Below are 13,992 nucleotides of genomic sequence, written 5' to 3'. Positions count from 1 at the left end.
TGCTTTAATGATGAAGACATCCGTATTTTCAGTCAACTTTATTGATAAAATAAGTTTACTGTACAGTACACAATTCTAGCCGTAAATTCTTTTCAAGCCATCTGCATTACAAAAATAACAGGTATGCAATGAAAAATAGTCACTCCACACACGGTGAAGGTTCTTTAAAATCCTAAAGTGATCAGGTCAGGGGAATGACAGGGGAGACGTATCAAACGTGAAGAGTAGGAGTAGATAAATTAAGTCACATTTCTTTAATTTACAAAAATAAACACTAATCAAGCATTATTTCGTAATAGAGCAACCTTAAAGAACTGCCACAGACTAACAACCCTTCTCTGCTATCCAGCTCTGGAGACTGTATTTGAAAGACAAACCAGAAAGTCAGCCAAGAAACTGCCTTCAGCATTAGATGGATACAAATGCCTCTGATACCAATCAATGGCTGAAAAAACACATTTAGAAAGAATGACTTAATCAACTGAACCCAAAACTTCTGGGAAGCTTGCAACAACAAACCACACTCCGTTAAAAAAAAGATACTGCTTCTGGTAAGTCACCAGCTTGCAAGCTACAGTAGAAATGCAAAATCTAAATAATAGAAGCACTGGCAAAGTTTTTACAGATAATAATAGCAGACAAGTGTATTTTGTGCTTGAGCTAAAATATTCCCCCCACAAGTTTAGCAAGTTTGGAAATGGTTAAAACTTTTTTCCATGCACATGAACATCTTCGATATATTCTTAAACCTAGAAACAAGCTAAGATGCTCTAGAAAGAGAAGTAGCAGCTTCTCCATTTATAAAAAATGCTGTGAAAATTTGGAGAGCTTGATTTATCTGTCCTTTCCACACTCTTCAACTGAATTTCCTGGTATATGTACTAGTGAATTGGAAACAAGCATTTATTGTCTCTGCTAAACACCCCTCTTTCTCACCATGTCACTTTTCTCTTAAAAGCACTATGGGAAGGAAGGCAGCAACTGACAGCAACAGAACAAAAATATTTACCTCCCTATAAATTAGGTCACTGGGAACTGAAAGCTTACCCTTAGATCTGTGGTGCATTTAACCCTCAGCCCAGGGAAGCTGTACTGAGTCAAAGGAAGCTGTGTTTAAAGCTGCCACACTTAGAAGTGCCTGATGCTTAATTCTTCTTGTGTTGTTGCAACTGAAAATCAAATTTGATTAAGTAATAGTTGATTTCAGAGTAGGAGTTCAACTTTTTTTCCTAGGTGAGTTATTAAACAGCCAAAATATTCAATTCTGGGTGGCATTTGTAGATCTACAATTTTCTGTGGTTGCAAGCTTTCACTCTGCTGCTTTGAGTACACTTTCCAAGTAAAGGATATATTAACATGCTGGACAAAAAGTGATGATACACATCAATACCAGGGATGTTCCTGCTGCCTTGACCAAGAAGTGGTAACCTGACAAGCAAAAGCCAAATAGGAATTATTTTGGCACCTCTCTACTACAAGCCTGTCTTGTGAGGCACTTCCATTGTATCTGTGTTATGATATAAGCTGCACTTTTCCAATTCCTTTTCATTTCTACCTGTATGTCAGGATTAAAAGCAAGTGGTCTATTTGTCAGTATAGCACACTGCAATGTTTCCTAGTACAAATGTAACATGTACCTGAAACTTACCTAAAAACCTTCTCGATGACTAGTACTTAAGAAGGAAAAATTAAGAGTGTTGATTGCAGGCATGCAGGCTGCCAACTTTGCCATAGAGTTTCTCCCTCTTTCCCCCAACCATCTTTCTGCTGTTGCCATTTGGGTGTTTTCAAACTGCCATTTCCCAGCTGGGAAGCTTGGGCAGGCACTGGGAGAAGAAATAGGTGGGACCAATGTGGCTTCTTACCTACAGAGAACTGAGCCTGGTTTTCTCTCATAAAGGTAAAAGCTAAGGCAGAAAAACAATAAACTGGGAGCAGCTCTTCTCATGTTTTGAAAATGCAATTAAGTATATGTACTTTAAAGACTCTTCTTCAATTTAAGAAAATAAATATTGAACAACTGCAAAAGCATTGCTTATGTTTAAATAATTGGCCTTATAGTTGAACGGGTTACCCTGTGGCTAAATAACAGAAATCCTTAAAGCCTATGTACCCTTTCCATTAAGCAGCTTTGTTACACAATGAGAATTTATTAAACATACTAAAAGGAAAAAATGTAATGCGGATCATGCACAAAGCATATTCATAAGTTACTACTTCAAATCTTACCTTTATTATATAAATAGGTGCACTTAAACTTTGTATGAGCAATAACTTATATAAATTATGTGAAATCCTGTCTTTTACCTGTAAAATTACTTCATATAAAAATAATTCCCAATTCAATAAGTGCATTAATCCCTTTCCTACTGAAGTTAGATCTATGGCAATTAATCTGTCACTAAGGTTTTTGTAGAATACCAATTTTAATTTATTTTATGCAGTATAAAAGCCACTAAACTGGAGTTTAAGATGCATTAGCTTGCTGGTGCCCTATTCAGTAACAAGTGCTTGACAAGTGACCCCTGATACTCTGTTTGTAAAGTGTGCAATTGAAGCTTGTTGATCTCCAGAGTCTTTAGCTTTTCCTCAGGCTCAAATCGCTGCTTGTTACTAATCCTGACAGAGACGTACTCTCTGATGCATCTTCTTTCTTGAGGTTCAGGAATGATTCTCTAGTTATCTGAAGAATTTCTCTCAAGCCTCTGTTTTCTTGCTGTAACCAGAGAAAGAAAAGGCATTTAATAGAGCTCCAGAAAGAAGTCAAGATAACTGCATTAAAAATCTCCCCTCCACTCTACTCCAAACATGTGTATAAGGATTAAAATACTGATTTGCAGTCAGGTAGTGCTGTGTTATCTTCTAAAATTAAGAACATTAGGTTTCTGACCCTCTTGCTCTCTTGAATGGGCATTAAGCATCAAAAAAAAAAGTCAAAACACGATGATGGTTGAGAAGGTCACTTGAAAAAAAATCTCTTGTTCTTTCTACACACCCTGTCCCATAATGTCCTGCTTTGCTAGCACTTTTACTTAAAAAGCAATAGTGTTGACCCTCCGATGATAAGCAACTGAGACCCCTTCAAGCACAACATTGTTACTAAAAGAATAATAATATTTAAAAGCTGAAGGTGGGGGTATAATTATTTGCATCCTGGTGTCTGATTCATTAGGATGAATTTGTATTCTTTTCTAGCTTTTTTTGGTACACAGACTGTAGGACACCAGCTGGAAAATCTCACACCAAGGCTACCTTACAACTCGTAACACAAGGCTGTTTGAATGCAGCTGACAGGACTGGATAAAGGAGCAGAGGGCGGAGGCGCCCAGCACCTTCGGACACTCTGAAGATAAAGGGACTGAGAGGGATGTCTGTGAGAAGAGCTATGAATGTTTAGCTAAAAGGTAATTTGGGCAGGGGGAGATTGTGACCACTGACTCAATGCACCCACTGACTCAAACGAGAACCAGACAAAGCATGTGTGCCATTTAGCACGGGAAGCAGGGAAGGTGTGTCTAAGAAAGGGATAAAAGCCACAAGCCAGCCCAAGACTGTGGGGAAAAACAAAAGACTTGGACTGATGCACCTGCTGTTGGCTGGGCTGAGGATGGAACCCAGACCCATGATCTCCATCTCTCTCCCTCCCTCTCTCATTTTACTCTTTTGTCTTTTGTGTCTTTAGTAAGTAACACAAGGCACAGACCCCACGCGCATGGTGAATGATAAAACATTTCTGCTACTAATGAGCCCAGTTATGGAATAAAAGTTTTTGTCTACCTGCAGAGCTGGTGCTTTGTACATACAAAACCCCTTGGTGTTAAAAGGTTTTTGAGGATACAGTCTCCCTGCTCCTGCAGGAGCAGCTAAGGCATGCCAACTCTCTACCCAGATCCAGGCAGGGAGAGTTGGGCAGTGACCTCTCAGCAATAAAGCTGGAGAGGTCCCAGCAGTGGTGAGCCCTGGCTGTGTGGGAAAAGCAAGAGCTTTGCTGCTACCTGGCTGTGTTAAGCAATGTAAAGTGCCAGGCATCTTAATTCACACTGAGGACTGGTGACCCTGAGTCACCTCTCCCTCCTTGCCTGGCGGGGCGTGACAGACACTTAAAAAAAAAAAAAAAAGAGAGAGCGCAAGCTTAAGCCAGTATATAAATATAAATCACTGATTTCTAGTGATGAAGTATTGCCTATGTGAGACTTGAGAGCAAGCTGTAGTGGGGAAAATAGTATTTACGGTCCTCTCAACAAGGGAAGCGTAACAAAATAGCACGATGAGTGACTGGTACAGTAACTCACAAGAGATACAGTAACTCAATATAAATAGTTGTGGTAACATGTACTCCCTCGCTCTTGGTGCCACTGCTGTTTTGATTTCGTACTTACCTCTAGCTGAGTGATGCGTTCCTGCTCTTTACAGCCATGCTTTTCATCAATTTCAATGGCTTTTCTCATTACTGCTGCCATTTCTGTAATTTGGTCCACATGCACTTGCAGCTCCTAAGATGTAAAGTTAAAATAACGGCAGCTTTAGTAATATGTTTTCTGCATTATTAAAAATAAGCAAAGCATTAAATATGCATTTTGACTGCTGTGCCACTTAATAAAAATGCAAACACAGGCCTAAATTTGAGGAAGCAAATTCTCTGTAATTTTACAGCATAAGCAGCTACTGTGGTCCTGTTTATTTAAATAAATCTCGTTTGCCACACAGTAATCCCTTTTATAAGAATTTTATATAAGCTTAAATGACTGTGTCTTCCATAGCTTCCACATCTTCCAAGTTAGCCACGTGCTTGCTCCAACAAGGCCTTCCTGTGCTGCAGGGATTTATGTATATCATTTTGGATATGCAGAAAGACTAAACTCATCAAAGAACAGCAGGGTATGTGTCATTCTTTCAATTTGTTTGAAAGCTGATCTCAAGTCCAGTACAGCCAATACCAGCCCATGAGTAGGCATTTATCTCTTAAGACCAGGTGAAGTGGTGTTCCTTACTGTGTCATGTATTAGGAAACTCAGATCTGTCCTTAGCTCTTTTTTAGACACTTCTGCTTGAATCCACTTCTAATTCCAGCTCATCTGGGATCTGGACTTCAGAGGTCCTTGTACTCGCTGAGTTGTAAGAAAAACTTTTGTGTCCTTGCTGATCTCTTTGTGTCCATTCATTAACACTGGTAGGGTGCTTTGCTATTATAAATAACTGCTCCATCTCACTGAAAGATTCAAGAAGCAGGAAAAAGAGCAGTAGTTTGGTTTGCTCTTGTCCTGTTCCACTGCTGGGAGCAGGATGACAGGAGCCATTTATGTAGGCATAACAGCCTTTGCAAGGAAGCTAAATTTTAGATAATCTTTGCTGTTTGCAGAGAAGTCATCTCTTACCTGGACCTTGTTGGCTCAGGTGATGGTTTATTTGCTCACTGGCCAACCTATCAGCAGGAGATACTTAAAGGGTCACTGCTTCTTCTCCCCTGTAGATCTAGGTAAAGAGCCTATACCTTTGGCATTCATTGCTGTTCAGTTAAGCCAAATACTTTAATAGTATTTCCAGAAGCTTTTATTTTTCACTGTCTTTTTCTCAACTTGTCTTTTACTCCCACTCTACTATCACACCAGCCTATCCATGTCTGACCTGACTTTTGGACAAAATTCACAATAGCTAGTAACTACTATCAGGAAAAGCAAAACAGTAGGACTGAAATGAAGAACAGTATAGACTAAAGTTAAATCCCACCTTTGACTGGAGGTCCAAACTTCTAGCAGGTGATCAGTCTCCCTTTAAGCTACTAGGAATGATTGAACCACCATACAAAACTACCTCACCTGGAATCGTAAAATTTACCTGACCAAAACAAATATACATTACTAAAACGAACATTGGCCCCTTCCATCCTTTCTTCTCTGCCATTCTAATTGCCAAAGCTATGGGTTAGCTGTTTACTCATTAAATGCCCACTCATAGCATAGAGGGGAATAAAAAAAAAGGGGGGGTGGGGAATGGGACTTGTTGCAAATCTTTATTTTCTTCTCTGTTTCCACTGAAGGTCATTACATGAAACATTTTTTCAATGAAAAACTAAATTTAGCATGAAAGGAAGCTGTGGTCAGTGGTACAAGAATGAGTTGGCAAGGATGTGCCCTTGCGAAGGACTGGGAAGGAGTTAGTGGGTTTCAGATATACTGCTGTCCTCCCTACTTCCTGTTTTGCAAGCTTACGTGGGCTCTTGATCAATACGATTTAGGGCCTGTTCCAAGGTCACTAACGTTAGATCAGATGCTAACACAAAACTGTAAGGTTCTAGTCTGGAAGGCAGACGTGTAAAACTTAAGATGCTGTAATATCAAACAATGCAATCAAAGTGTTTCTTTATGAAGATAGCCTCAAACATTTACAAACACTTTTTGTATCACTCTTTTTTATTTGCCATATTTTTTTTTTCTCCAAAGAGAAAAAAAGAAACACACATGTTTATAGGCTTTGTTTCAGTTGAGTGAATTCAAACAGCACAATTAGGTCAGGGTCATTACTACCAACACATGTTTTTTTGTGCATACAACACTGCTAAAATAAATGGATTTTCTGTTTAAAGGAGGTGCTTGTTGATCTGCTGAAATCAATGATTTTTTTAATAATCTTTTGTAAATAGGCACTAAAGTTAATAGCTGCCACTTGAGAGAACAACAATTACTGGTACTAGTGAGATTAATTCCTTTGGTATGATGGATTTCTCAGTTAACAGGAGAGAAGTATTTAAAGACTGCTTCAAGGTTGTTCAATCTTACTAAATGTGAAGGCTGATCAGAAGAAGAAATAATGAAATTCCAGAAATCCTAAGTGTCAGGATAAGCATGATAAATCCTCTTCATCAGGCGTTCTTGTGGGATCAGATTTAACCAAAATGTTGAAGCCTAAATCCCTGTTTAAATAATATTGTTCAACATTTTTTTTTTTACCTCAAGCTTTTAACCCATAGAAGCGTTCCTAAATGAAATTTCCAAGTCCATTTCAGTTCAGATATAATTTTTACCCTCTTGTCTTGGATATAATTTACCTTCTTCTGAGGCTGTAAGATATCTTATACCATGTGCTAAGTAACTTCTTTTGAAAAGGATATATACCTATAATATTTTAGGAATGTATGATAAAGACATAGTTCTAATCCAGTAAATTCTTTCATACCAATCTAAGTAGTCCCATTGATTTCAATGACACTAATTACATACATGTGATCTTGTAATGAGGTAAGAAAACATCAAATTCTTAAACTTTATTTTCCCAGTTTGCAGACTTAGTTTGTTGAGGTCAAAGATGATCAAACACTTAGAACTAATGTTTGTCTACACAGTTACACTGCTCTGAGATGATTACGTTTCATTTAAAATATAATACTTTGTTAGAAAGCTGCTGTTCAGATATGTCAGTGACCTAGAATCATGAATTTTCCTGAAAATACATTAAAAAAGCCTAAACTATATATTAAAACTATAAAAACAAATATTAAACTTATATGAAGCTGCTGAATACTCATATATACCTCCCTCATGATAGTATACAAAGATGCTGCTTGACGGCACTTCACTTTTCTAGTTTTCAAACACTATAACATGAAGCACACCTAATACCAGCACCTTTCACCACCCATCAAGCATCTCTGGCTGCCCTGGATTCTACTTAGCAATCCTGATCAGTAGCGAAACAACCACGGGTTGAAGCAGGAAAGAGAAGTGTGTGCTCAGTTATTCAATATTCAAAAGAGCTTTTAAAATAGATTTTTAATTCAATATTCAAGTATTTTTTTCCCCATAAATTTTAAAAAAAAGCTTATTCCTCCTACTCTCCCCAGTAAGCACAGGTTTACTAGTTATTTGTTGGAGTCACAAGTGTAAGTTAAAGCCAGTGTAAATGTTTGATTGTTACTGGGATCTATGGGCATCTGGAAATATAATAGGGCAGTTGCCTTAAAGACCTAGGCAAAACAAAAGTAAATTAAGTAGATACAGTAATGAAATGTTACTTGATAAAAGCTTAAATCAGAAGCTAGTAAGGTTGACGTACTAGACTGATCAAGTTTCCTGTTCGCCTTTCATGGACTGGATTCTAAATAGTAGAACTTGTTAGTACAATGATATAAAAACTGAGACAAAGTGAGCTTTAAACTGATCCACTACAAACTAACTTAAGCGTTAACTGAAAAAAAACAAAGGCAAAAAACCACCTCATTACCTTGGAATGTTGCTCTTTTAACTTCATTATAATACTTGGATCATCCTTTTTGCTCGCCATAAGCAACCTAAACATCTGTTCTCTGTACTTGCTCATTATGAGTTCCAAAGCAGACTGATGTTCTTCAAGAGATGTGCGTAGTTCTACCAAGATAATTTTAAATTCAGTTAAAGTTTAACAGAGAAGAACTGAAACAAAATGCAAAAGTACTTCAGCTTGAGAGAACCAAAATATCCCCTTAGTTGAGTGTCCCCTCTCTGGGCACCAAGAAGTCTACGTAGGCTCTGCAAATGTCTTCGATGGTGACTGCCCTGGGACAATTCTTGTTCAGTCAGAAACAGGAAGTCTTTTGTTAATATGACTTCATATTCAATCCCTTTAGCTGATATAAGCCATCTTGAGCGTAGCTGAGAAGGGCTTTACTCTAGCCACGATAAGCAACACTGTACAAAAGCCACAAAAAAGTTTACAGATCTGTTTTAATCTGCACCTTGGTAAAAGAAGAGTTAAAACATGCTTGTGTTCAAAATATATTAAGTCAAAGGACAAATAACTCCTGAGATAAGGCAAGATTCATACAAATTGAGATCACTGACTCCTTCGCTGAATGTAAGTGTTAGAATACCTAATCCTATTCCAGGAGGAACAGTATATTCCTAGTGTACAGAATTCCAGAAGGAATTATACTACTGCACTTACACTACAACTTGTCCTGACTGCTCCTACAGTAGTTATTTTTAGCAGTGGGAAAACACACTTCCAAATAGATACCTATATTGTAGGAGTAATATTGATCTCACTTGTGCTGAACATCAGATAAGGATGGAAGAAGTCATTTTCCATAACCCTCTTTCCATTAAAGCATAGACCCAGTGGCTGGATGTTAGGACTCTCTTATTAGATTGCATTATGAACAGTTAAACCGACAAATTGAGATTAGAGGCAAAAATTTCTTCTACAACAATATTTAGAGAATAGATCAATGGTAGAAATATCACTAATTCCAGTGGTGCAGGATGGAACTTGTAAAGGATAGAATATTCATGTTTTACCTTTATTTTCCTGTTGCAATTCCCTAATCTGTCTGTTTTCTTGTTGGATACCCATCACTAATGTAGACCGAGGACGATGTCTTGCTACTTCATTGAGCTCTTGAATTTCTTCTTGGTACTAGTTATTAAAAAAAAAAACAACAACAAAACCCAAAACCAAAAAAACAACCACAACATATTTGAGTAACTGAAGGCAAACATTGTTCAGCTGGTCACAAAGGACCAGTTCTAATGTCAGTCGAAGTCTGTAACCAGCAAGATAATGCCTGTTTTTAAATAATAATATCAAACAAAGAAGAACACTTCTGAAGGTGTTGCTAACATAGTGACCTTTAAAGACACAAAAGTATCACCTTTCTTTTGTTTCATACCTCAGGTGTGTGTCATGGGCATTATTCAAATTTCAATTAATGCAGGTCAAATTCACCATCAAATCATTCAAAACTGATATACATACGGGAAAGAAAAACCATGAGGTATTAATCTCTAGATATTTACTGTGGCTTCCCAGTACCTTAACCCACAAGGCTGTATGGGTACACGGACCTGAACAAATGGATCCTGACTCTTAACAAATGGGTAAATTCAATACTCTTGATCTGAAGTTATGAAACCGCTGCATGACTAGTTATACCGGGATGAAGCACATGCAGGGTTTTATTCTTTTACAGGCCCATTAATATGTCCTGTGTTCTATTAAAATGACAGGATGAACTCCCATATGGAAAGTTAGTAGACACCTTTATAGTTTTTCCAGAAGGTCCTTAATCTAAAAAAGTGCCTTGACTAGCTTAACATCAGAATGGATGTGATCACGAATAAGCCTAAGAGGCTGCTTTGAAACAAAAGGAGACTGTGAAAAGATAAAGTATTCTGAACAGAAGAAAGCATGACAGGGCCTCTGTATGATTAAATATACACGTTGAAGTTAATAGAACAAGTAGTGTTTCATAGAAGAGCAAAACACAAGATACCACACAATGGTTTGTTAAGATACCAACCCCATTTCTACCAGTGTTCTTCAAACAAATGCTGGTTTTCAATATTTAAGCTGGAGTAACAGAGAAAACTTCTTCACAGGCTCAAACTAAACATATAAACAACCTATTTTTAGATCATAGTCACACCTATAATGAAAATACTTAGTATGGTATTAAAGGATTAACTAAATAACATACTGATTCTACGTTGTACAGTAGCACACAAAAATTATTTTAAATTATGTGTTTCCAAGTTATTCTTTTAATGGAGTAAACAAAGTTGAAAATCAAACCTGTTTCATTGCTTCAACCCGCTTGTTAAGAGCTGTAGTCTGTTCGATAAGCGCTTCTGCTGCGTTGTCGTGTTCCCTTAGCCGTTCCACCAGTGCTTTCGCATCTGCTAAGGCTTTTTCAATTGTGCAACTCATTTCTAAAGATTAGAAATGTATTATTTTCACAATACCACCTGTTTGCTATACAGAGAACAGCTATCTATGTGAGATATAGGTATAATATATTTTTTTAAGTCTAAAGTAGCTGGATACAACCTTTCCCTCAGAAACAACCAGACATTTTGTTGCCTTTTAGGAGTGGGGAAAATTTATCTATCTTATGAATACCCTAAAGCCTGTCTTTCCTTTTCCTCCTTTTTATTTGCTGTTGAGACTATATATCAGAACAAGGAAATGGAAGTTAACTTTGTGTTCTGAGGAGACTATCAATATACGAAATGCTAAAGGAGGACTGTTGAACATATAGAAACTAAAGAGGTGCGTGTCCTTCTTACGTAGCAGAGAAGAAAAAAAAAAAAGAATATTACATTAACAATTTCATTTTTCAATACTACCTTTTTTTTTGTTTGTTTGTTTAATGTGCCCTCCTACCAGTCAGGTATACTTCAAGATACTTCAGAAGTATAAATCCAGCACAGAAGAGAATGCCAAAGGACTACAGTGGGCTGGAAGATTTTGATGGATTAAATCAGTAGAGAAGGAACAGCTCAAACTGACAAGAGTAGCGAAAATTACTTGGGGGAAAATTCACAAAACTAAAGGCTTGTATCTTTTCTTCCTGTCTATAAATGAACACAAACATCACTGCATGGAATGAAACTGTAAAATTTTCAACAGCATAGAGGAGGACAGCAACTTAGCCAAGAAAAAGAACCGACTGCATAGTTAAAATATCAGCCTTCTAATTGCTAGAATTGCCAAACTTGCAAAACCTTTGTACATACTAGCATTTCCCAAGCTTTTAACACCAAGTTTTTTCATACTTGTTCTTGATTAAGTTTCGAGACTGAGATTTTCAGCCCAAGTTTTTATTTTCTTTTAAGAAATCTTGCACTTTTTCTGCTGAAAAGGAAATCTACTTAAACTCCTTGAAGGGTTCTTCAGCAATCAGACAGCAGCTAGAGGTTTATTAGACTTATGGACCTTATTAATATAAGGCTTGATATTTGGTTCAGGAAACTTTCTAAGGTACTGAAAGATCAACTAAATCCATTTCTTAGCCAGGCTGTTTGCTAAAGAGAAATTTTTGTAAGAGTAAATGGTCAGTGAGCCTTTCCTGAGCTACAGGAAAAAAAAAAAAAATACCCAAGCTGATTTTCGAACTTTCTTAGGCACCTTGACAAATCATAGCCTAGGATCTTTAAGCCAAGCTTAAAGAAATCCTCACATTTTCCCCAACTGACCTTTTCCCACTGTCCCAGGTAAGTAGCAGAAGTAAGGATATTTCAAACACCGGAAATTCCACCATTCCCCTCAAAAAATTTACAAACATTGCAGGAACATCCTGCCCTCGTGCATTAAGGTGGGGGAAAACTAAGCAAGACAGCAGCAGAGTTGGGAATGTTCTCTCTGAAGAGCTGCAACATCCTGCGAGGTTTAACCTCTCAAAAGCATTTTAACTGGGATAATTTCATAAGCTGCTCCCTCTGCGCTGAGGAGCACATGTAATATAAAAGCAGTTAGTTTAGTTTTTCTTCATAGATGGGTCTTTTGGGGACCCTACCGTCACAGAAAGGTTGAGACTTGCTTACTGACAAAGGAGCTCCCATGAGCAAGCTTTGCGCACAGCACAACTGTGTAACCTGGGTTTTCTGCGATTCACACGTTATCGAAAGCATCGTTGTTTTGACATGCACGAGTTCCCTATGCACATTCGTAATGTTAATTCCTTCTTCTTTATCAACTAGAGTTTTCATTTTAACTTCCATATGGCGTATATAGGTATCTGAGGTATCAAGTCAAGCTCTTCAGCAGACTGGTGTGTTATCCCAGGTAGTTTATGTATGCACTCTGATTTAGCAGTTTGAGCTCTTTTTAATATTATTTAGATCGGGATCGTACTGCCTTGTTTTTAAGCAGCTGCTTTTCTTGCTCCTCATTTCTCCTTCCAATTCTGGCCTCACGTTCTTGCTGGACTACAAAAATATTCCACACCAACAGGCTAAACTGTTACAGAATTTTACTTAAATCAGATCCATATGTAAGGAGAATTTGAAGAGCAGTCCTTAACTCAATTCACAGGTCACAAATTCTCTAGCCAGTACAAAACAAAGCCTCTCAGGCCTCTCCACAAGCTTGGGATACATTTGGGACTCGGGCTACAATGCAGCTAACACTTCTAATAATTTGTACGCATCAATATAAATTTTAAACACAGTAAGTATTCACCTTCCCCTGCACTTTCTCATTTTGACCCACCCAAGATAAAAAGAAACTCGTGCATAGCAAAGCCACCGGTGTTCTTTTTCACAGTGAACGAGTTGGGGAAGACACTTGTGTGCCTTGCGTGGAACGCAACCGCACAAATTCGGCAGTGAGCAGCTACCCTCACAGGGCAGCAGCTTCAGCAGGCCAGAGGCCATCTCCTGCTTTCAGGCAGGATCTGTCCCTCAAAAAAGAGAATTGCTATTTGTATCATGGTAATTCACAGCGGCTCCAAATTTTGGCTGGGATTCCTTTGGGCAAGACACTGGCCCTAATCCCTGGAATTTAAAATTCTCTCCAGATGTCATCTGGCTGCCTATAAAAACCAAAACTTTAGTCTTGTCCTAAAATAGATCTAAATCTGTGAGTTAACCTGGGCATATAGGGAAAAAAAAAACAACCAAGCAACCAATTAATCAAATTATTCGATCCAAACCAATTCTTACTGTATATTAATTAATTGTATATTAATTTTTTTACAGGCAAGAGGACTATGGTAGTTAAACCTAATGATTCCTGAACTCTACCCTACAAGCGATGCCCAGCTGCAAATACATCTGCTAGTCTGCAAGCGTACCAACAGGGCCAACAGGTAGCAAGAGCAACTACTCAATCAGCGTAGCAATACTGCTACTACGTATTCATTTCCTGTCACTTCCTGCTATTTACTAATTGCTTTCATTATCAAATTTGGCCGCCCTTAAAAAAAACAACAAACCAAACCCAACCCAACCAAACCACAAGAACAAAAAACCAAGAGCAAACATCTTCCTGCAGCTGCAGCCTCCCTCTACTTTTCTGCGTCTTCTTCTACCCCCTCACTAAAAAAAAATCACCTTTTCCCCATCGCTTAGCGCTTCGGGTTTTTCCCCCTCTCCACAGTTACCAGCTTCGCAGAACTGAACCACGCTGCCGCTTCTGAGCGTTTCAGGCTGGGTCCGAAGGCGCACCGAGCGCGCCCCGGGCAAAAGGAGAGCCCCACCGGCCCAGCCGGCGCCGCCGCTCCCCGCAGCACCAAGCAGGCGC

General features: G+C 38.3%; 1 protein-coding gene across 1 annotated transcript; it reads right to left on the bottom strand.

Annotated features, from left to right (window-relative positions):
• Positions 1–23: 23 nt before the first annotated feature.
• FGFR1OP2 (FGFR1 oncogene partner 2) lies at positions 24–13,878 on the bottom strand. The gene is made up of 6 exons (XM_009648757.2): positions 13,803–13,878; positions 10,543–10,679; positions 9,270–9,387; positions 8,218–8,360; positions 4,380–4,493; positions 24–2,716 (listed from the first exon to the last, which is right to left on the bottom strand). The coding sequence occupies exons 2-6, from the start codon at positions 10,675–10,677 to the stop codon at positions 2,579–2,581; spliced, it is 648 nt and encodes a 215-aa protein (XP_009647052.1). The 5' UTR covers positions 10,678–10,679; positions 13,803–13,878; the 3' UTR covers positions 24–2,578.
• Between the last annotated feature and the right edge of the window lie 114 nt (positions 13,879–13,992).

This window comes from Egretta garzetta, unplaced genomic scaffold (assembly GCF_000687185.1).
Source record: "Egretta garzetta isolate BGI_Z169 unplaced genomic scaffold, ASM68718v1 scaffold81, whole genome shotgun sequence".
Classification (NCBI taxonomy): Eukaryota; Metazoa; Chordata; class Aves; order Pelecaniformes; family Ardeidae; genus Egretta; species Egretta garzetta.
This window is presented reverse-complemented; position numbering and strand designations above follow the sequence as displayed.